The following is a 22760-nucleotide window of genomic DNA, read 5'->3' as shown; positions in this document are numbered from 1 at the left end:
TATATATATATATATATATGTGTGTGTATATATATATATATATATATATATATATATATATGTGTGTGTGTAATTAACTTTCGGTAACACGGCTCCCTTGACTGGGCTGCAGGATAGAGAAGCTGTGGGTGCAGAATGGAACAGTTTTCTTCTTTGGACCCATCTTTATTCATCCTGAGGAAACGGAGCACGAACCCACGAAGATGTTCTACAAGCGAGAAGTGTTTCTGAGCCATCTGGAGGAGACCTTGCCCATGTCCTGTGTCATAGGTACTGCTTTGATAACTCCTCAGAACTTGCGTTCACACGTCACAGTGAGCCAGTACATCCTTGTAATGCGTTTAAAAGGAATAGTTCAATGTTGTGGGAAATAAACTCTCATATCTGTCTGTTAAACATAAGGCCTACAGCCTGTTAGCTTAGCTTAGCACAAAGTCTAAAAGTAGCCAACATATAGTCCTGCATAAACCATATTTTGTACAGTTAAAGTAACTCTCCACCAGAAAGCAAATAAGCGTATTTCCCAAAATGTCAGACTATTCATTTCACCTGCCTTTCTTTTAATTTACACTATAGCTACAATTTTTGCACTTTAGGCTTTGTGCCAGTGTGAATGTTGACACAGTTATTCGTCAACAATCTTATTAACGAACAAGTCGTATCCTTTCTGTCTGCTCTCCAGGTAAATGTATGGTGTCCTCCTTTAAGGACTACCTGTCATGCAGACCCACTGAGGTTTCAGAAGAGGACGTGCTGCTGTGCGAGAGCCGCTACATTGAGACCGAGAAGCAGATGAAAAAGTTCAAGGGTCTGAAACGCTTCTCATACTCTTCAAAAGTAGTGGAGGATGAGATCTTCTATTTCAGGTTGGTCAATCAAGCAGCGCACCGATTCTGATTCAGAGTTTCAGTTTCTTGCCCAGTGTGATTTTCTGTTTGGTTACTCCTGTGCTGGTATCTTATGTAGGAAATTAATGGTGCCACAGAAGGAAGCATCACCCTTTTTGGACAAGAAGATAGATGAGCTTGAGCTTAAATTGGCAGATATTGAGGATGCAGACGATGATATGGAAGATATGGACGACGAAGAGGAGGCTCCGGAGACACCTTCCATGCCTCAGATGCAAACCCCACTTGCAAGCGATATGGACATCATGCCATACACACCTTCTCAGGTACCCAGACACCTCCAAAGACCTTAACCCATGAGGCCCAAGTTAATGTCTAAAGGCTTCAAACCACTGCTACTAATATTAACACACAACTTGTTTTTGTTCAGTCCACTCCTAAGGTGAAGGGCTTATCAAAGAAGGAAGGGGCCAAGAGGAAGATGAACATGAGTGGCTATATCTTGTTCAGCAGTGAAATGCGAGCAGTCATTAAAGCTAGACACCCAGACTACTCCTTTGGGGAACTGAGTCGACTCGTGGGCACCGAGTGGAGGAACCTTGAGGGTACCAAGAAGGCGGAGTATGAAGGTGAGAAGAAGCGATTCGCGGGTGTGAAAGTTATCTATCGTGAACTGACATTAAGACAGAAATGATTTGCTCGTTACAGAACGGGCGGCCAAAATAGTGGAGCAACAAGATCGTGAGAGACCACCCCAGAAGCAAGCGTCCCCTAGAGCAGGTACCCCTGTAGGGGCACTGATGGGGGTGGTGCCTTCGCCTAGCACTATGGGAATGATAAACCAGACCATGTCACCTGTGTCAGGTAACCCCTCTCAGAGGCAGCACGAGAGTTTGACAACAAAGCAGCAGGGAAATGAGGCTGGACTCATTTCTTAAACAATATTAAACTTAAGTATCTCTAAAGTACATTCTTTAAGCAACAGGTTTCTTCTTTTGCTGCTATTTCACATTGTTTTATGTTTATAGTTTTCATTATCGCTACTTCATATCTGGAATTGCATGACATTGACTGCATGATTGATTTTTAACCATGCGTACCTTTTTTTTTCAATTCAATTTAACTTTACTGCTTGTTTTGCCTGCTAACATTCTCAGACCCATTTGTATTGTCTGCCCCTTCCGCACACTGAACCTTTTAACATCACCAGGTCCGCTTATTAGAATGAGGCAGTGGTTTTCATTTTGGTCTCTAATACAGAAAAATTCAATGTCAAGTCTCCTGTCACACTGCATGACCGAAGGTTTGTCGTCTTTATTTTTGTCCGCACAGCTGGAGAGTTAGAAAAAAGTACACCACAGAAGACGGCCATTTTGGATTAGGAGAGTCTACCTTAAAATGACTGATTTAAATCAATCAAAAAGTCATATCACAGTTAATAGATACGATTAGCTTCTTGCAGGCATTACATAGGGATATTTCTCGGTCTGTTCCCACTATAGTTGTAGTTACATATGTGTAGCTAATGTGTAACTAATCCTTCTCAAACATAAAAACATACGCAGAAACAGAAAATAAGTACTCATTGCTTATTAGGTGCATGTGTGAAAGGTGTCACTGTGTGCAGTAGTAGTGCATGTCATTTTAGATTCATCTGCATGTCACTTATGCATGGATATGTTGTTGTCCTCTCCTCGCCCTCTTCCCCAAGGCATGATGGGAGCTTACGGCCCACCTTACATGCCCATGCAGGGCCCCCATGAGGGCTTGTTGAGTGTGGCCCCAATGTCACCTCACCCTGTAGGCCATCTGCCTCCTCACCATCTCCAGCAAGGTATGCCCGGGTACCCTGGCATGCCTCATCAGGGTAAGGGGCCACTGTCCTAGCCACATCTGCTCAGTCACATCCAGTCGTGTCTCTCCTGCTAGGAGGGGTTTACCTGGTCCACAGGCCACGCAGCCTGATGTACTCAGCGAGCAGTCAAAGCTGTCTGGTCTCCAACAAGTGTACTCACATGCCACACCTGAAATATACAGGATACACATCCACGCTCACAGATGTAATGCATGTGAAAACACCTAACATTCCACTGATATTCAGAAACTAACATTTCCACAAGTCATTATAAAACACTGTTATAGATCGTAACATAAAGAAAACTAGCATAAGGTTACCATACTAACAAAATGCACAGAAACCAAGTTTTGTCATTTTACAGGTATCATGGGCCCTGGTATGAATGGCATGGCAGGAAGTCCTGTACCAGGAAACTTTATGCAACAGGTGAGCCCCATTTCAAAAATACTACCGAGTTCACATAGTTTTCACCTTTTATATGAAATCGTGGTTATGAATATATTGATTATTTTGCTGTTTTGCATAATTAGCCACCATTAATCACTGGCATTGCTCTTCTTCAGTCATGTTACAACATGGGGTGAAAATGTAAATTACAAAACAAAATCCTCATGCCTTGCTATTATATATAGCATACTATTTATTGTATATAACATTATTTTTATAATTCAGTATTCTACATATTGTCCACATGCTAAAAAATATATTGTCATTGTTCAATTTTAGCCTGGGATGTTCAGCACAGGGCCACATGCTCCTCCACCGTATCCAGGACAGGGCCAGCCCTCACACCTGCAGCCCACCACTCCCATGTTTGTGGCTCCACCACCAAAGACCCAGAGGGTGCTTCACTCAGAGGCCTACCTGAAGTACATTGAGGGCTTGAATTCAGATTCTAGCACCGTCAGCAAGTGGGACCAAACACTCAAAGGTGTTAAGTCATTTTCAGTTGGGGTGTGTTGAAGTGTTGTAGACACAATAATGACAGAAACTTCTTATTATACCACAGGATTCCCCCACATGATCTGATTAGATTTGAGTAGGTCTAACTAACCATCTTCAAACTAAATTCATCACATTGGAAACAGTTTTTTAAGTAAAGTACGTCGATGTAGAAATGTTTGCTGTTACTGGAAACTTTTTACGTATGAATCAAGAACAGTAAATGACAGATTCAGGTTTGTTAAAACATAAGTATAGATCAGGAAACTAATGCATTCATTTTCTTTTTGAGCATACGTTGTGAGCATATGATCAGCACTTAATCAAAAACCCTTTGTTTCCATATCAGCTCAAAGGCGAGACACTCATCTGACCAAAGAGCAGGAGAGCCGGCTGCCAGCTCACTGGCTGAAAAGCAAAGGAGCCCACAGCACCATGGCGGATGCACTGTGGCGCCTACGTGACCTGATGTTGAGAGACTCTCTGAACATCTGTCAGGCACACAACCTGTAACCTGTTGGACACAAACTAGCTCACACTCACTGCTCTTATCCTCAGGCTATGAGGTTTAGGAAGCCGTATAGGCCATAGAAGCAATATTTTATAGTGAATCACGGTCAATTTTATATTTATTAGCTAACAAAATGAGCTTGATAGTTATTTGTTTGTGCATTTTCATATTTTTTTTTTTACAAGACTGGATTAATTGTGCTGCAAAACCAGTGTTTATTTGGCTTATTGATACTATCAAAATAAAATTATGAATACCCTGTTCATACTGTGTACTGTTTTAAATTGTGTCCCAGCAAACGTTACTTTTGTGGTTCTCCATTTGCACAAAAGCGTGATACCTCTTCATTCTCGACTTTAATCCTGCATTACTGTGGAAGCACTTCCTCTCTGTCGATGTCACTTCCTGAAGAGAGAGTCAAGATAGGGCCATTCTCTTTAGTGTTTGCCCTGTTTTCCCAATGTCCATCTCCTCACAGCCCGCATTTTGATATAAAAATAATATAGACTGACTGTAGAAACCGGCCATTAACAAAAGCAAACGAAAGTAAATCAACGTGTGCTATGGAGTAACTAAAAACTGAACAAAAGGAGCGACGAGGTGAGGTTTATTTTGTGTAGTGACTTGTCGGGGGTTAGCTAACTAGCAGTTTCACCGGCTGGTCCCAAACTCGTTGGAAATTAATATGGGGCGTTTAATTAGCCAATAAACTAGTGTCAGGTACTGTTGATAATGTGTTGTGAGAGCATCTTCCTGAAGACACCACTGCTACAGTCACTGACAGGTTAGTTTTTACAGCGGCCGTCCCATTATGTCCATCCCTGCCACTGAGTTAACCGTAAAGCTAGTTAGCTAACGTTAACGTGCTCCTCTGAGGAAAGCTCCCACCCAGCGGCGTGATTTCATTTAGAACAAGTTAATGAAAATAATGTCAGCTTTTCACACCAATGGTCAAATCTGTAGGGAATATACAAGTCCAGCGATGTAAGAGACCTGTTCGTGTAAAGTTATGCGTATTTGCAGGTGTTTGAAGCTCCGTGTTTGTTACGGCTAACGTTACCTAGTTTGCCGGGGTAATGTTATTTTTAAACAAAAGCAAATGTTCAAGTCGATATTTTATTAACTCGTTAGTTTATTTTGTGTAGCCAACATAACTACAGTTGCATGAGGTACACGTTATCAGTACATGTGGATTTATATCAGCGAAGGGCCCTACAACACCCAGACTGTGGTCGACACCTCCCAACCGTGCACCTTCAATGAGACCAAAATAACGATGTTTTTCCCCCCTGTTTGGATCGGCAGCATACGTAATTGGAAACCAGGGTAGCGCAAAATGTTAGCAAGCAAACCATTTAGGCCAGGTTGGCAGTATCGGGGGGGTTAACGTCTCTTTAGCTCTGTCAACACGTCACATACAGTATTGTTAATGCCACCCATCTGGTTACATTGGTTTTGACCATAAGTTGCCTCTTTAATGTTGGCATGGCGGGGTCTCGTCCAGGGTCGGGACCTCACACAAATCGCCACCTATGTTGTGCATTTACAAGCCAAATATACAGTATTTTGAGAACTTATTGAAATGTGTGAAGGGCAGTTAGCCACCAGAGTTGTCATCTTGCCTCGCAGCGCTGTCCAATGCATGAAACTTGATGTTTAAGAGTCACAGTGAAACTAATATAAACTCCATAATGAATTATCTGTCTTTTGCCACAGATGAAATATCTTATGGAAATGGTGTCGTCATGTGCAATTTGTTCACAAAGTTAAGGATAGAAATATTCTATGATTGTGACTAATGACTACAGCACAGAAACATTAATTTAAATGTTTATTTTATGTTACACGTCCTGCTACTTTTTTTCATGTAGTGAGACATTTGTGTATGTAGCCTAGGCTATCTTCTGGACTACATCTTGCGTTTACCATACCCAAACAATCTAGAAAAGCTAGTTAAAATAGTTTAAATCTTATCGTCTAAGGCAAATAATCACACTTGTCAAATGGCAAACATTGTATTAAAAGAATATGGTCCTATTTTCAGTTTTACAATCATAATTGTTTAAAGGTGTAAAATATATCAGTTTTATGGTTGAAAATGGAGGGTGCAAAGCTACCTGTGAAGCTCGGTGGTTAGCCATGTTGCCTCACAGCAGGAAGGTGTTTGTTTGTTTGTTTCAAACCTGATCCAGCCAGCTGGGGCCTTTTCACTGTAGATTTTGCATGTTCACCCCATCTCTGCATGGCTTTTCTTCCCACAATCCAAACACATGCAGGTTGAATGAACTGGAATCTAAATTGTTCATAGATGTGAATGTGGTTGCCGTTGTTTGTCAGACCTGCGATGGACAATCTTTGCAGGGAGTATTCTTAGTCAGTCTTCATATGTTGAAGGACATCTTAGTTACCCATCTTTTGTGCTCACTTTCCAGGCAGAGCTTACATTCAGACCTCCTCAATAAACATCTCCTCCCTCTTTGGCACTCACCATTGCCGCACCACAAAGTTCTTATCTTGACCTCAGCCTACGACTGACCAGCAAGGATGTCCCAGCTCCAGTTTCAGTGTTCGGTTAGCCCCATGACTGCTGCTTCAGCTCCACTGCAGCTGGGACAGCCACAGCCTGGCTACAGTATCCCTTGTGCCTCGGGCACCCTACCCTCGGAGAGCGCCAGCCAGCCCATGAGGAGCTCCGCTCTCCCCGCGGGCTCAGCCACTCCCTATAATACCACCACAGGTTGGTTATTGATTTGTTTTTAAAAAGCTTACTTTTTATTGCTGCCATTAAATAGTTTTGTGCACAGTAAAGTCTACCTTTGGCCCAGCATTTGTTGCAAATATCACGTTTTTATCTTTTTTACCCCCTTAAAGGCTTGCTAAAGCATACCGTGTGCATCTGTCAGATTCACACTTTGTATTCCACACCCCTCCCTCATATTGTACTGCCTATGGAGGTCTTTCTGTGCCTGCATTTGAAATGTCTAGGATTTTATGCCCTTGTTTTCAGAGGTTTATCAAGCCCTGCATGTCTTTCTCAGACCATTTGTGTATTTTAATCAGACTTTTGTTTTTTCACAGTATCTAACATGGCAAACCCTAAAGAGAAGACCCCCATGTGTTTGGTGAATGAGTTAGCCCGTTTCAACAAGATCCAACCTGAGTATAAGCTGCTTTGTGAGCAAGGACCAGCTCACTCCAAGGTACTTTGAGAATAATTTTTACAGATAAACTGATATTTTATATATGCTATGACGTCTTTTGTCGCCACATAATGCGAGTGACGGAGAATCTTTTGAATGTACTCTGCCTCTCTACCTCTGTCAGATTTTCTCAGTTAGGCTAACACTGGGAGATCAGTACTGGGAAGCAGAGGGGACCAGTATCAAGAAAGCCCAGCATTCTGCTGCTGCAACCGCCCTCGCTGAGACGACACTTCCCAAGCCCACCATAAGGACGCCCCGCAACACAGGCAAGAACCCAGGTGGGCTCTTCCAACTGGCTCTGTCACAGTCTCTTTCTAATAAGAGTTTGCTCATGTATTTGGTTTGTTGGTTGTCTTTATGTTGGCCTTCCAGCAGATGGCATGACACATACCATCGAGTTAAGTGCACTATGTATGAAGCTTGGTAAAAAGCCTATGTATAAGCCCATCGATCCATACCCGGGGATGAGACCACCAAACTTCAACTACAACGTCCGGGCTCCAGGACCTTACCAGCGCTCTATGCAACAGTGAGTTTCCTTCATTCGGAAAAAAGGACATTCTTTCATTTTGTCTTAATTTTTAATAATATTGTGTTTTGTGATGGGGAAAAAGCTTTTTTTTGTTTGTCCAGGTACTATTACCCATTTCCTCCAGTGGGACCAATGATATACCACATGGAGCTTTCCATCGGAGGCCAGCAGTTTGTTGGGAAGGGACGCACACGGCAGTTAGCCAAACACGATGCTGCTGCCAAGGCCCTGAAAGTGCTGCACAAGGAGCCAATATTGCAACAGTTGCCAGTGGTGAGAAAAGGAGCGCACACTTGGTGTGAAAAGGTGCTAGGCCTTTGTGCAATTTTATTCAAACTTACTGCTATTTTTCTTTTAATATGCTTTTTGCTCTTGACAGATGAACGGAGAGCCTGAGGAAGAGAACCTAAACAAATCAGAAATCAGTCAAGTGTTTGAAATTGCACTTAAACGCAACTTACCTGTCAACTTTGAGGTGATTATACATTTCTTTTTATTACTGTTAATAGGAATACATAAGTTCAGTGATATGTAGACAAGATGTATGACCGTTTCTTATCAAGTTTAATAATAAAACAAGAATGCCTCCGTACGTCATGATTTATCACTGTTGTTTTTCAGGTTTTAAAGGAAGAAGGCCCTCCCCACATGAAGAGTTTTGTAGTGTGTGTTACAGTCGGGGAGTTCACTGGAGAGGGCGAAGGGAAGAGTAAAAAGATTGCCAAGAAGCTGGCAGCAGCAGCGGTGCTGGGAGAGTTGAAGAGGCTACCCCATATACCCAGTGTGGAAAAGACGCTGCCACGCATCAAAAAGAAAACCAAATCCATCATCAAGGTAATGTAACCACTAACCAGTGAGCTGGAGTAAGAATAATCAGTACAAACCTCAAAAGTCTTCATCAAGTGGTGATGGTTAACTTGTCACACAAACAGCTGCAGACCAGCCCAGAATATGGTCAGGGAATGAATCCCATCAGCCGTCTGGCTCAGATCCAGCAGGCCAAGAAAGAGAAGGAACCGGAGTACAGCATGGTGACAGAGAGAGGTCTACCTCGGCGCAGGGAGTTTGTCATGCAGGTGATTTTACAGAAACTGAGGCTTGCCGGTAGCATGATTTTTGCTGCATCGGTCTCCGTTTTCCTCTGCTTGTTTATTTCTCAGTCATTCATTCATTTCAGTTTGCTCATTGTTTTTTTGGTACAGGTGTCAGTGTGCGGCCAGTCTGCTGAGGGAATGGGACCTAGTAAGAAGGTGGCCAAAAGGAACGCAGCAGAGAAAATGCTGGAGCTTTTGGGATACAAAGTGCCTCAGCCTCAGCCCCCTAAACCGGCACTGAAAACTGATGAAAAGGTACCGCTACACATTTATTAAGCAAGTCTTGTAAACGTGGCAGACAAAGTTTTGGTATATGTGATAAACCTTCATTCCTTCGAGTCCTTATATTAACTTTATAATATCTAGACCCCAGTGAGAAAACCTGGCGATGGCCGCAAAGTGACCTTCTTTGAGCCTGGCTCTGTAGAGGACGTGGCAATGGGTAAGTGCCAGTAGATCTACTAGACTCATACACTTGGCAGTGGTCATATTGTATAATTTATTTATTATGTCTGTTGTGCTTCTGTGCCCTGTGCAAATTTGCGAAGGTTCCAAGGAGGAGGACTTCCGTCTGCCTTATCTGAGCCACCAGCAGCTGCCTGCAGGTATCCTGCCCATGGTCCCTGAGGTGGCTCAAGCAGTCGGGGTCTGCCAAGGATCCCAGGCCAAGGACTACAGTCGTTCAATGCCCAACCCAGGCAAGGCCACAATCACTGCCATGATTGCCAATGAGCTGCTTTATGCAGGGACATCATTGACTGCTGAGACTATCCTAAAGAACAAAAATAACCTGAACCAGCTGCCCCACGGACCCCTGACCAGGCCTTCAGAACAGCTCAGCTATCTTTCATCTGTGCAGGGCCTGCAGGTAACCAGCAGCATGTTCTGCTTTTGGTGAACTCAGTAGGGCTATTAGTGTACATGCAATTGATTTAGACTAAAATGGTAAAAGTTAATTGAAATGATTTATTTTTTTGCAGGTGGAATACAAAGATTTTCCCAAAAACAATAAGAATGAATTTGTGTCACTGATCAACTGCTCTTCTCAGCCACCACTCATCAGTCATGGGATTGGGAAAGATGTAGAATCCTGTCATGATATGGTGAGTTTTGTTTTTTTGCCTTATGTGCAGAATGCATCTGTAAAACTTCCAATGTGAGAAAGCACATTGTGTGTGTGAGCTACGTTAGCTGTAATAGAAGGGACAATGCTCCAGCCAAAACCCAGCACATATTAGAAATCATTGATAAAGTCTAACCAATAGGAACAAAATGCTGAAAGTGGCTATCAATGGGTCAAACATATAAGTTTATACAGGATCAGTCCTTGCAAGCCCATGTTAAGTTACTAAATGAAAAGCTGAAACATGTTTAGCTTGGTGCTTGAAATGTAAAAAAAGCAGTATTGTCACTCACAATTATTTTATCTAGTGTTAGCAAAGCAGGAGTATTTGCTCATACGCTGCAATTTCTGCATAAATTCTTTGCTTAATTAGGAGCATTATATTTCCTCTTTAGTGTACAACCCCTGTGAGCAGCTGTAGTACCAGGGGTTGTACCAACACACTCTGCTGAAGCATTTATTTCCCAAAAATACAGGAATGTTGGAACAGGAATTGTTCCTAAAGTTTATTTCAAGACCATGCCATGCAGTAGATTAGCGATAAACCTTTTGAGAGTGAGTGTAGCTATGTGACGGTGACCAAATGGAGTTGCCGTTAAGAATAGGCTGATGCGTAATGCCCTCATACCATTACGAAGACACAACATACACCCTGTTTTGTGTAGGATGCTTCCTGGACCCCCACTCCAGTTTTTTTTTTTTTAAGAATACTTGCTACCAAGACACTGAGGCTTTACTTTACAGAGTTGTACTCAACTGAGGGGCAGTTGCCTGCCGTGTAACCTATACGGTCCTTCACCTCTACAGGCTGCACTGAATATATTGAAGTTGCTCTCTGAGTTGGACCAGCAGCCAAATGAAAGGACGGGAAATGGACCAGTCTCTCGGTAAGCTGTGACAAACACTGTCGCTAAATGTAGCTGTCTATAATAAGCATTTAGTTTCACTAATAATCAATATGGCCTTTGTTGTTTGAAACTTTTCCAAGTGGTGCATGTTTCCCAGGGAACCGTAGGAGATAATTGATTCCTTTTTATAACTTAAACAGAAGACTCAGCTTTTGCTTAAGAACTCTGGTTGTAGTATACACTGATATAACTGTTGTTTGAGTACTAAAAGCACAGCAGTAAGCTATTAACAGTTTCAATGACTCAACCGGCTTTTATCTTTTGGTTTGTTGTTATGCATGTTTTTTCTTCCTGATGTTTATTGTGTAAACAGGACAGTTTATGTAAATGCATTTTAATACTTCAATGGGATTTGTAAATGTAATATATTAGACTGAATGGCACTCATGCACATAAACACAGCTATCCATCAAAGGGATATTTCTAACAGTGACACTGTTACTTATTATCCACAGGTGTGGCAAGCAGGAAATTGAAGGTGACTTGCACCTCAAACAGGCTAACTCAAGCACATTGGCACAGACCCTGGATGGCACTGTTTAGATGATCAGGTTTGGTTGTCTGTAAAAGCACTAGAGAAAACTCAGACACTGTGTTCTTAGTCTGCTTTAGAAGGCTACAGGAAGCTTCGGGCACTGTAAGCTCTAAACCATCACTGTTCATATTCATTGTTCCAAAATGTTCACAGTTAAACAAGATTGATAGGAAAAAAAGTGTTTCTTCCCCTTAGTGTTGTTTAATTGTACACATTATTTATTTTGTTGCGTTGTAGAAAAAGCAGCTGCATCCTAGTCACTGAGTTGGGGGTTTTGTTGGTGGAGAAAAAAAGAAGCTGTGAACTGTGTTTTCTTTTGTCTAGAACTTGTTTCCTCTCTGTGAGACTTTCTAACTCTTGTTTTTAAATGTTTTATGTTTTATCCCCCGTTGATGAGGTAGCTCATTAAACAAGATCTTGTAAAGGTTTAAACCTCATTTTTGTCTAAGGTGCAGCTGGTGAACCTTTGTTGATTTTCCTAGAGTGCTTTATATCAACAACCAGTGTTAACAACATTACCATGTAGGGCTGGGAAGAATTTCTGACTAAATGTAGAGTGTATGGTAATGTGATATTGTCTCTGCTGTGTGTGGCAGGGACATTTCCCTGTTATGTCAGTTCCCCTGATACTCCCTTTTCCTCGTCAATCTTCCTTCTCTCTCCGCTCCCCATGGTAATTAAACATACGTGCTTAAGTACACAAAACAAAGACTTCTGGTAACTTGTCTTTTTCTTGACCAGAATATATAACTGAACTGAGGTGTAGGTTATCTAGGACTGTGCAATAATATTATCATTTATCAACTTTCAGTGGCATCGTACTACAATCATGTGTCAGCCAGCGTTTCCAGAGTCCAGTTAGTTGTAAGATTTGATTAGCTACTCTGTCAGCAGTACAACGGAACAACTTTTGTATTTGGGTACAGTTCTACCAACAATTTCTTTTTTAATAAAGAATTCAGTCAATAATAGTGGAAAAACAATCACTGGATTACATGCGTGCATCGTTTCCCGTGAGTCCCTCGTGCTTAGGTAGGCAGTTTGAGTCCAGCTCTGGAATGGTGGACTCAACTTACAATGAAAACTAGAGAGGTAATTAATTATACAATGTAAATAAACTGAATGGCTATTGTTGATAACATGCTGACTATAAAATGTATCAAAATTGTATATCATCAGATTGCCCAATCGTAGGGCCCATTGCAGGCTTGGGTATTGTTTAAATTTGAAAGATTCTGATGGTGTATTCTGCTTATAGCATCTTGGTTCTAATACTTATCTTACTTAATAATATTTGAGTTAAGAAATGTTGAAAACAAATAACATAACATAACTCACCAGAATTAGCTGCTATAAACTTTTATCATGATGTATTCTGTGATGGGCTTTTGATACAAAGCTAAAATCAATCAAAATGTGAACAATCTTTTTATGCAAAATGTTGCTGTTTTTATTTGAATGGCTAAACCTGAGCTTATTCTTGGACCTTGTGAGTATGATGGGATGAGCCAGCTTCTAAAGTCTACTCCACCTTCAGTGGACCGGCTACGGTCAGGATCCACAGCGGATGTGAGAAGCGTCCTGCTGAGAGTCAATATAAGTAAATCTACTGGGCCTGATAATATCCCTGGCTGTGTACTAAAAACATGTGGCAATCAGCTAGTTGATGTTACTCCTAACATTGTGAACACATTGCTGTCTTAGGAGAGGGTTCCCACCTGCTTCAAGACACACCCACCAGCGTCCCTATACCTAAAAAGTCTGCAGTGTCTATTCTGAATGACTGGCCCTCACCCCCATTCTGATCAAGTGCTTTGAGAAACTGTTTCTCCAGCACATAAAGAACAACATCCCAGCCAGCATGGACCCACACCCGATGCTATAATCATGTCTAAAAACATTGTACGTTTTATTCATGAATATTGCACAGTAAAAATCCCCCTGAAATTAGACACCATAAATACCTCTAGAAATTGGAGTATTGTGTTTTGGATTTGATATAAGGATTTCAAATCTGTCTACAAATTTAACCCTTTGTCTAACCCTAAGTGACATAGCTATGGTAAGCCCAAATCCATCAGAGAATAGTCATGTTTTTTAATTATTTTGGAAAGTGAGAATAAACTGTAATTTGAGGCGGGTGACGGCAAGAAATGTCTTCACACCCAAGTTATCTTATAATGTAATGACATACTGCCTGCTTTAATATTATACATACCCTTTGTTAATGTCACTTGGTAGCAGGTAGTAGACTCCAAATCCAACAGAAGATTGATTTATTTCATGTCAGAATATACATTTCAAACCATGACATCTATATCAAACATTGTTTTTAGTATTAAGTGTTGGGATTGTCATCGGAGTGCTATGTATTGTAATTCTGTAGAACAGTACTGAAGTGAACATACTGTTCTGTTAGACGAGAACATAGTTTATTCAATGAATATGCTGAAAATAAGAGAACATAACGCATTCTATGCATTTGAACATTTATACAAGTGCATTTAACGTCATCCTTATGTATATAAATGTTAACTTAACATGAAATGAATGTACTGATCAGCAGAAACATCAGGGATTTAAGTTATGAAAGATTTCATAAGAAAGGATACTAAAAGGCAGTACACACCCCAGCCACAGCCTGTTCTCCCTGCTGCAAGATAAATATTTTCCTTCCACCAGACTCCAGAGCAGCTTCTTCCCTAAGGCTGTGACTCCTTCATTCATCCTCAGCTCTCAACCAGGTAAAATAGTTTTTTTCTGAGAATATATATATATATATATATATATATTTTTTTTTATCATTTCTGACAAATAAATATACCTTGTACTTCATCATTAGTCATACTTGCTCCCCTGCAATTAAAATGGGTTATTTTAGGGGCAGGGATTATGTTTTACTGTATCATTGCTGTGCTTGAGATTAGCTACACTTGTAAACACTCGTCCACAATATTGTAAAAAATAGTGCACGGATGCTCATAATCTGCACATAATCCTCAAGGGAGAGGGAGAAAGTGCAGTAGGTCCAAAATTGGCCACTGAAAACTGTTTTTTGTAGTAATCAGTGAAGGAATATAAAAACATGTTTATTAAAGAACTCATGGTTATTATATACATCTGAATCATGTCCCAATTCAGACTCACTTGTTAGAGTAGTGGTTTTCAATCATTTTATTTTATGTAAACACAATACAGCATGATATTCTGGTACATTGTTATGTTACAGATGTTAAAGATACTCCCATTCCCCTTTAGGCCAGTCCAGGATTCAGTCACAAGTATTTTGTCATTTCACAGGTTTATGGTGAAAACTGTTTAAAGGGACTTTAAACTTAGTCTGAACATATTGAAATGTTGTGGTGCTGATGACCACTTGGCTGAGTCGTCATCAAGTACACACTTCTGAATGATCAGTTTCAAAATCTAAAGCCTCATCCATTTGCATCATCCAAATGCTACTGAATCCTGGCTGTAGCTGGGCTGTTTGGCCCACTGCTGTCCACGCATGCAGAGGGGATTTTTATTTTTTTTTTCTATCAACTGGAATATCACAAACCATTTGAATGAAATTTGATTTTAATTTTATGGATTTGACTCCCAAAGCTGTATAAACTTAGATATGATTATGCGGAGACATTAGGTGATAGTTTCTTCACGGTGTCAATGAAGGGGTACATGCACTTGTCGGACCCCATGAAACGATACGTAACCACGTTAGATTCCCATGGCAACAACCTGGAAGAAAAAATGCGTGATAAAAGTTAGAATACTGAACATCAGCTTTTTGCACACATGAAGAAATGTAAAAAGAGGGAGAAAACAGGGCAGCACTTTCAAAATACAGCATGCAATTTAAAGTGTAGTTTTGTTCTTTGAATTGGGTACTAATAAAATATTTATCAATTCCTACAGTGTAAGATAAGACTATGGGGAGCAAGGTAGTAGGAACTGGCCATTTTGGAGAAAAGGACAAAATATCTGGGCACCTATGGTCCTGGGAATACAGTACTGGGAAACAAAACTCAAATTTGAAGTTTTATTGTACTGCAATCCAAAGACCATAAGCTGGTTGGCTAAATCACCTATTTGGTGTAACTGTGAAATACAGTCACAGGAAAAAGTATGTGAACCCTTTGAAATTAGCTGTATTTCTGCATAAATTGGTCATATAATGGGATTTGATATTCATCTCAATTACAACAATAGACAAACACTGTCTGCTTAAACTAATACCACAGAAACAATCATATGTTACGTGTTTGTTTTAACACACTGTGTAAAAATTCACAGTGCAGGGTGGAAAAAGTTTGTGAACCCTTGTATTTAATAACTGGTTGACCCTCCTTTGGTAGCAGTAACCTCAAGCAAACTTTTCCTATAGTTGCAGATCAGACCTGATCAATGGTCGTGAGGAATTATGGACCATTCCCTTCATAAATCTGTTTCAGTTCAGCAATATTCTTGGGATGTCTGGTGTGAATTGCTTTCTTGAGCACATTAAGGACATGGCTCTCACTGTTCCACTCCAGAAGGCGTTGCATTCTGTTGTTGATTTACTTCCGTGCTTTGGGTCATTGTCCTGCTGCATTACCCATCCTTTGTTGAGCTCCCATTGGGTGACAAATGGCCTTATGTCGTCCTACAAAATGTCTTGATAAACTTTGGAATTCATTTTCTGTCGATGATACCAACGCTTTCAGGCCCTTAAGCAGCGAAGCAGCCCCAAACCATGATTCCCCCTCCACCATACTTCACAGTTAGGATGAGGTTTTGATGTTGGTGTGCTGTGCCTCTTTCCTCTACAAATAGGGTTGTGTGTTCCTTCCAAACAACTCAACGTTTGTTTCATCTGTCCACAGAATATTTTGCTAGTGCTGTGGAACATCCAGATGCTCTTTTGCAAACTTAAGATGTGCAGCAATGTTTTTCTGGTCAGCAGTGGCTTCCTCTGTGGTATCTTCCCATAAACTCAATTCTTGTTAAGTGTTTTACGTATTGTAGAGTCGTAAACAGAGACATTAGTATGTTCCAGAGATTGATGTAAGTCTTCAGCTACACTCTAGAATTCTTTCTTCTTAACCTCATTGAGCATTCTGCGCTGTGCTCTTGCAGTCATCTTTGCAGGACTCCCACTCAGTGCTGAATTTTCACCATTTATTGACAATTTGTCTTACCATGGACTGATGAACATCAAGGCTTTTAGAGACACTTTTGTAACCCTTTCCAGCTTTATGCAAGTCAACAGTTCTTAATCTTAGTCTTCCAAGGGCTATTTTGTTGAATGCATGGTTCACATCAGGCAACACTTAATGAGAATAGCAAAATTAAAATTGGTGTGTGTGTTTGTTTAGGACAGGGCAGCACTAACAAACACCTCCAATCTTGTCTCATTGATTGGACCCCAGGTTGGCTGACTCCTGACTTCAATTAGCTTTTGGAGAAGTCATTAGCCTAGGGGTTCACATACTTTTGCCACCCTGCTGTGAATGTTTAAATGCTCTTCAATGAAAAATATAATTGTTTGTGTGTTATTATTTTGAGCAGACTGTGTTTGTCTGTTGTTGTGACTTAGATGAAGATCAGATCACATTTTATGACTAATTTATGCAGACATCCAGGTAATTCCAATGGGTTTACATACTTTTTCCTGCAACTGTATGTTACACAATAATTACTTTATGTTCTGCAGAATATCAGTGTTGTTAATATGTGTGTGTGTGTGTGTGTGTATAATTTATATCTCTTTTCCTCTAAAATACCAGATTGTTACTGTTAGTCTTGTTTTCCTCCACTGTATTTTGTTGATACCTGATTGTAAATCACAGACTAACAAAGTGTTACCAAAAGTATTTATTTGTTTTTGGTTAATATAAAGGTGTAGCTTTGTACTTACGCTCTGGAGATGACTGGCAAGTAGGTGAGGCGAGGTATGCATACTAATGGTTGGTTTATCAGGATGGCGTTCATGGCCTGCTCAACACAATACTGGGGATCCAGAGGGGGTAGGAGTAGTTCCATTTCCTCCCTATTTGTGGCACCAAAGGACAAATGGATCAGTTATGAGTATGTATGCAGTGTTTTTGAAAGCAAACCCACGGTCAAACAGAAACAGCCACAGAATGCCTACCCAAGTCAACATCCCTGTCCCTGTACTGAATATGTGCTGCGCAGTGGTAGACAGAGATTTAGTTTAGAATATGAACAGAATACCCCGGTGTCATATTTTAGAATTTCAAGACAATTACTGCAAGAAAACCTTTATGAGGAAATACACTGTACACCTGAACCTGGTGGACCAGAGGCAAGCCAGGAAGTAGGACAGGACATAGGTTCACTGTAGGATGAAGGAATCTAAATGCCATCGTTGTTTCACATTATCTTTAATGTGTTTTTATAAACCCAAGAACTTCACTTCACATGATGATGGATATTTAGTGTGTTTATGTTGTGCCAGCAGGTTATGTTCAAATATGCCATTTAGATTCTAGGAAATACAGTTTAAAGATGTGATGAGATTTAAAGGGATAGTAAGTGACTGTAATCCAGTGCACTTTTTGTTAAATTCAGCGAATATATCCCCACGGTTTGCTAGCTCTGTTTTGTGTGTGCTCTGAAAAAATATCCTGTTTCCTACACAGCCCTGGCTCTGTAAATGGAAATCAAATAAAGTGGTGTGGACCTTGCCAGACAACATTGCTGCAGCCAAATGCAGCCAACAGTTAGTGCTTGTGCACAGAAGTAGTTGGTGGAGGTGGGGCAGTGGGAAAGAGAGTTCTTTACACCAGCACATTTGAAGGTGCTGGATTCCAGGCACTGTGAAGAAGGAGAAATGGCCGTGAAACAGCCAAAAAGGAAAAGGTCTTAAGATTATAAACAGAGAAGAACATTATGTGACAAGGCAAGGGCGAAATGGTTTTCAACACTGGAGAAACCTGAGAGATTTAAAATTTGATGGACAGAGCTTCTGAAGGAGCAGGAGGGATGTATTTCTTTGGCAGTTCTTTGGCGGCAAAAGACAGAGAATAGCAGTGAGTATTTAGCTGGTGTACCTTATCTTGCAGCCTTCAAACATGCCTGTATCAACAATATAGGGGCACACAAGAGTAGTCTTCACTCCTTCAACCTCCTCAGCCAGCAGCTCGTGGGCCAGAGACTCGTGGAAGCCCACAGCAGCAAACTTACTGGCACAGTAATCCTGTCTCAAACAAAAATCAAAACGTGACCATTTACAAAAATAACTTGCAGTTTGTCAGATCTACTCAGACTGCTGTTGTGATAATGCGTATGAATTGTGTTACTTTATTGGCTGACTTAAGCAGAGAACTGTATAAAAGACACACAAATTACTGTTGCAGTTCACCTCGACACAAGCGGTGCTGAAGAGACCTAGGACACTGGCGATAGTCACGATGTGTCCATGATTCTGCGCCTTCATCTGCGGGAGGAAGGCCTTCACTGTCTGAGGCACACATACATACATTGTTATATTGCAACGGGTCATTATTGTGACTTGGTGACTTGTAGTGACTTAAATGTATGCTCATTGTGACGGAAGCTTACGTTGCACATTGCAGCTTTATATTAAGAGGATTTGTGTGTGTGCAATCCTACAGTCCAAAGTGTGAAGGGGATAAAGCTTAGCGCAATACCTTTAACATGTCATGCGTCACACTACGCACAATAACCTGCTCTGTACAGCAGCTGATGGTGGAAAGATTTATTCAAATGCTTCAATTCCAGCTCTCTAAATTTTAGTCCATGCTGAATCCTTGTCTATCTTAGACTTGTGCCAAGCACAGAGCCGGGTAGATTATATATATTTTAAATTAAATAGTGTTTACTAATCAGGGAACAAAATGTAAAAAGGTGGCACACCATCAAAGCAGTCAGTGAATGTGAAGTAGTGTTTAACAATCACTGTATACAAGCAATCAAGACAATGACTGAATTGTCAGCCATTGTCTTGATTATATGCCTACTTTATTAAACTATGAACCTACACTGACAAACTGATTGTTTTGATGTCATATATGAACATGATTTAGTCCCTTTACATAATTAGAAAAGCAGTTATTGTAAATATTGAGCAGATTATTAAAACAGTTAACAGATGAAGTGATTGGTCTTCAGCACTTTTCATTTTGACTAAAGCGTCCTCACCCAGAAGAGGGCATGGCAGTTGACTTTCATGGTCCTCTCAATCAGTTCATCAGGACAGTCTAACATGCGCTGCCCTGCCACTACTCCAGCATTGTTCACCAGTATCGTAACGTCCCGGCCCAGGTCCTTTCGCACAAGGTCTGCGTTGCGGTACACATCCTCCCTGTTGGTCACATCCAACGTGTAGGTGTGCGCCTTACCCCCCATCTCACGGACCAGCTTGGCTGTCTGCTCATTGCAGCTGCTGTTGATGTCCCACAGCACCACTTCTGCCCCATGCTTGGCGAATTCCTGAGCAAAGAGACGACCCAGTCCACCGCCTGATCCGGTGATCAGCACCAGCTCGCCGTCAATGGACTTGGTACGCGGGGGCATGACGACCCGCACAGAATTGCGCAGGATGAAGTAAATCACATCCAGCAGCATCATCTGGAGGTCCATTAGAAAAATCATGTTGATCTACGTAACTGCTGATGGCCTTGATTGTAAGAACGAATATCTCAGTAGCCTACAGTGGATCAGACTCTGTTAGATTGTGTGAGTGCAAAGGATACAGACAGCCAAGCTGGTGTTTCCTTCCTCCTGTGAACCTCAGCCTCCATCCGTGGTTTATGTAAACACTCTCCTCCTGGATTAGAGGAAATACTTTGAGCTCCTAATAATGTGAACGTATGCATTTTCACCACCACTGAGGAAAATAACATGTGCCAGATGGCATTACACTGAGTTAAAGATAAGCTCACTGCTTGCACATGCTGTACACCTGAAACTTTTGCATAGCATATAGATGCACATAACTTACTTACTAACTATATGAAATACTTGCACCTTTATCTGCATTGTATATGTGTGTGTAAATGTTCATCAGTTTATTTCTAAGGCAGTAGAAACAGAAGGCAGGAAAAAGGGAGAGATGTGGATGAGGAATAGTTTTTTCGACCTGCTTATCAGGAGAAGAGGCTAATCATCATCATGAAATGGGACAAATTGGTCCTTTTTCACTGTTCATTTATGTTAGTTCAAGGCCCCACAACAATTGCAGGAGAATATCAATGCAACATATTCCTGGTGTGAAACAATGTGGATTCTGTTTATTAATGAATTCTTGCCTCAGCGGTACCACTGTCAATCATACCAGATTAATGTACAGGACAGATGAGTATTTTTCATATTTCTAAGTAACACAGAAGTATGAAAGTGAGAACACAGAGCTGCTAATGAAGTATAATTACTACTCTAAATGCGCTCAGATATCTTGTACATAAGAGCAGTGCAGGGGCTCAGAGGGTTAGCATTGCTGCCTCAGAGTTGTGGTTAAGCAGTGTTATAAAGTTTAATATTTTTAGTTCAGTGTTCAGCGAAGGGACACCAATCATGGACAAGATTCGGTCCCAGCTCTAACTCTGCCCTATAGAACAGTCAGAATCATCTTAAACGAGAACACAAGGAGATTACATATATGTGAACTGTAAATCTTTGCACTGTTACTTATGTCCCAGGAAGGCTACTTGTTTCTGTATCACATTCTTGTGTTCTCGGCGAACACTGCCAGCCTTGTTTACTATGTTAGCATGTGAGCCACATTTAGAGAATCAGAGAACATGCGTGTTTTAACCACTTTATTATTAATCACCATTAAAAGAATATTGCATAGTCTTTTCAGTTATGTTACTGTAGCATGTTAGTTGAAAGTGCATTTGAAATTGTCACCAATAATGTTAAGAGTATCTACGTGTGTATGCAGTATATTCTGGAGAAAATTTAGATGCTTGTTTTTCCTGAACATTTGAACCCAGTTGCATTTGGGTCCACTCTGTCCCCACATCATAACAGAACGATCACGCCAAACATGGACCCTGCAATCTCACTCCCCTTCGCCGACCCCACGGAGAGGGGAGGGATAAGAGTAGCCGTGGACAGATTGTTTCGGGCTTTGGGCCAGACTGAGGACCTCGGTCTCTACCCCAGGAACCACGGTTTTGGGAGGTTCCCGAGGCGGCGAGGTTGATTTGGGAGTTGGAACTCGTCAAAAGAGCCCTGTTCATGGCTTTGAACTCCTCCAGTGCTCCTCAGGCTGGGCTCAGCATGAGGCCTGCTGGTCTTCCGCCTGATCTCCACCCCGCGTCCATACCCTGTTCCCCGGCATACTAGCGCCACTAGCCCCCAGCCTGTACCCCTGCCTGCTAGCGCCGCTAGCCTCCAGCCTGTCCCTCCTGATCCCCGGCCGCTAGCCCCCAGTCTGGTCCCGATCCCTAGACCGCTAGCACCGCTAGCCTCCAGCCTCCAGCCTGTCCCTCCTGATCCCTGGCCTCCTAGGGCCCCTAGCCCCCAGCCTGATCTTCACGCCCTGTCGGAGGACCGACCGACACCTATTCCGTTGGTGGTCCGCCCGACCCCTGCTCCTCATGCCATGTTGGTGGTCCGGCCAACCCAGGCCCCCCATACCTTGTCGGAGGACCGACCGACATCAGCCCCGTCGGTGGTCCGGCCGACTCCCGCTCCTTGTACCCTGTTGGTGAATCGACCGGCTCCAACTCCGCCGGTGATCCGGCCAACACCTGCTCCTCGTGCCCTTTTGGCTCGCACCAAGGCCTTTGCCCAGCCCGCAGCCCAGACCAATTCAATTTTTCAATTAAATTTTATTTATATAGCGCCAAATCACAACAACAGTTATCTCACAGCGCTTTTCATAAAAGAGCAGGTCTAGACCGTACTCTGTGATGTTATTTACAGAAGCCCAACAGTTCCCACCAAGAGCAAGCACTAGGCGACAGAGGCAAGGAAAAACTTCCTTTTAAGAGGCAGAAACCTCGAGCAGAACCATGGCTCAGGGTGGGCGGCCATCTGCCTTGACCGGTTGGGGTGAGAGAGAGAGAGAGAGAGAGAGAGAGAGAGATGTAAAGAGAGAGAGAGGGGAGGGAGGCAGCCTACACAATATACACACAGAGGTACAGACAGTGAAGGTAATGTTGCTATAGACTAAATGAAAAATGGTACAGATATTTATAATAGTGTTAATGGTAACCATCGTAATGTTAATGAT

At 41.7% G+C, this 22760-nt stretch overlaps 3 protein-coding genes across 14 annotated transcripts in view; 2 read left to right on the top strand and 1 right to left on the bottom strand.

The window, feature by feature from the left end:
- Positions 1 to 4422, top strand: part of pbrm1l (polybromo 1, like) — a 14291-nt gene extending 9869 nt beyond the window's left edge. For 2 of the 8 annotated variants that reach the window (XM_046075262.1, XM_046075261.1), the window contains 9 exons: positions 113 to 270; positions 683 to 866; positions 967 to 1174; positions 1279 to 1477; positions 1557 to 1712; positions 2560 to 2715; positions 3068 to 3132; positions 3433 to 3637; positions 3998 to 4422. In XM_046075262.1, the coding sequence (XP_045931218.1) occupies positions 113 to 270; positions 683 to 866; positions 967 to 1174; positions 1279 to 1477; positions 1557 to 1712; positions 2560 to 2715; positions 3068 to 3132; positions 3433 to 3637; positions 3998 to 4161 (1495 nt within the window). In that variant the 3' untranslated portion in view covers positions 4162 to 4422. Of the gene's footprint in view, positions 1 to 112; positions 271 to 682; positions 867 to 966; positions 1175 to 1278; positions 1478 to 1556; positions 1713 to 2559; positions 2716 to 3067; positions 3133 to 3432; positions 3661 to 3997 lie in introns of all 8 variants that reach the window. The other 6 variants (XM_046075266.1, XM_046075264.1, XM_046075263.1 and 3 more) reach the window with 6 other exon arrangements.
- Positions 4423 to 4570: 148 nt separating this feature from the next.
- Positions 4571 to 12263, top strand: stau1 (staufen double-stranded RNA binding protein 1). Of its 5 annotated transcripts, none has more exons than XM_046075260.1 (15): positions 4571 to 4759; positions 6592 to 6896; positions 7238 to 7359; positions 7484 to 7628; positions 7738 to 7891; positions 7996 to 8167; positions 8274 to 8369; positions 8516 to 8728; positions 8827 to 8970; positions 9097 to 9243; positions 9355 to 9430; positions 9537 to 9856; positions 9969 to 10091; positions 10919 to 10998; positions 11475 to 12263. In XM_046075260.1, the coding sequence occupies exons 2-15, from the start codon at positions 6704 to 6706 to the stop codon at positions 11560 to 11562; spliced, it is 2073 nt and encodes a 690-aa protein (XP_045931216.1). In that variant the 5' UTR covers positions 4571 to 4759; positions 6592 to 6703; the 3' UTR covers positions 11563 to 12263. The 5 variants fall into 5 exon arrangements, with proteins under 5 accessions (XP_045931216.1, XP_045931215.1, XP_045931214.1 ...); XM_046075259.1 differs by having other exon boundaries at positions 7735 to 7891; XM_046075258.1 differs by having other exon boundaries at positions 7484 to 7640.
- A 2917-nt stretch (positions 12264 to 15180) lies between these two features.
- On the bottom strand, positions 15181 to 20170 carry rdh20 (retinol dehydrogenase 20). The gene is made up of 5 exons (XM_046075254.1): positions 19718 to 20170; positions 18918 to 19016; positions 18607 to 18752; positions 17451 to 17582; positions 15181 to 15292 (listed from the first exon to the last, which is right to left on the bottom strand). Exons 1-5 carry the CDS (start codon positions 20168 to 20170, stop codon positions 15181 to 15183), a joined length of 942 nt encoding a protein of 313 aa, XP_045931210.1.
- Between the last annotated feature and the right edge of the window lie 2590 nt (positions 20171 to 22760).

This window comes from Micropterus dolomieu, linkage group LG18, assembly GCF_021292245.1.
Source record: "Micropterus dolomieu isolate WLL.071019.BEF.003 ecotype Adirondacks linkage group LG18, ASM2129224v1, whole genome shotgun sequence".
NCBI lineage: Eukaryota > Metazoa > Chordata > Actinopteri > Centrarchiformes > Centrarchidae > Micropterus > Micropterus dolomieu.
The sequence above is the reverse complement of the archived record's forward strand: the minus strand, read 5'-3'. Positions and strand labels throughout refer to the sequence as shown.

Excerpts from the sequence above, each read along its gene's own strand:
- rdh20 (XM_046075254.1), bottom strand. The coding sequence starts at position 20,170 with ATGATTTTTCTAATGGACCTCCAGATGATGCTGCTGGATGTGATTTAC. Across the intron at positions 19,017-19,717 it reads ACTGCCATGCCCTCTTCTGG|ACAGTGAAGGCCTTCCTCCC; the intron begins GTGAGGACGCTT and ends TGTGTGCCTCAG. Across the intron at positions 15,293-17,450 it reads TTGCCAGTCATCTCCAGAGC|GTTGTTGCCATGGGAATCTA; the intron begins GTAAGTACAAAG and ends TTTTTCTTCCAG.
- stau1 (XM_046075255.1), top strand. The coding sequence starts at position 6,704 with ATGTCCCAGCTCCAGTTTCAGTGTTCGGTTAGCCCCATGACTGCTGCT. Across the intron at positions 8,729-8,826 it reads AAACCAAATCCATCATCAAG|CTGCAGACCAGCCCAGAATA; the intron begins GTAATGTAACCA and ends TCACACAAACAG. Across the intron at positions 10,092-10,918 it reads TAGAATCCTGTCATGATATG|GCTGCACTGAATATATTGAA; the intron begins GTGAGTTTTGTT and ends TCACCTCTACAG.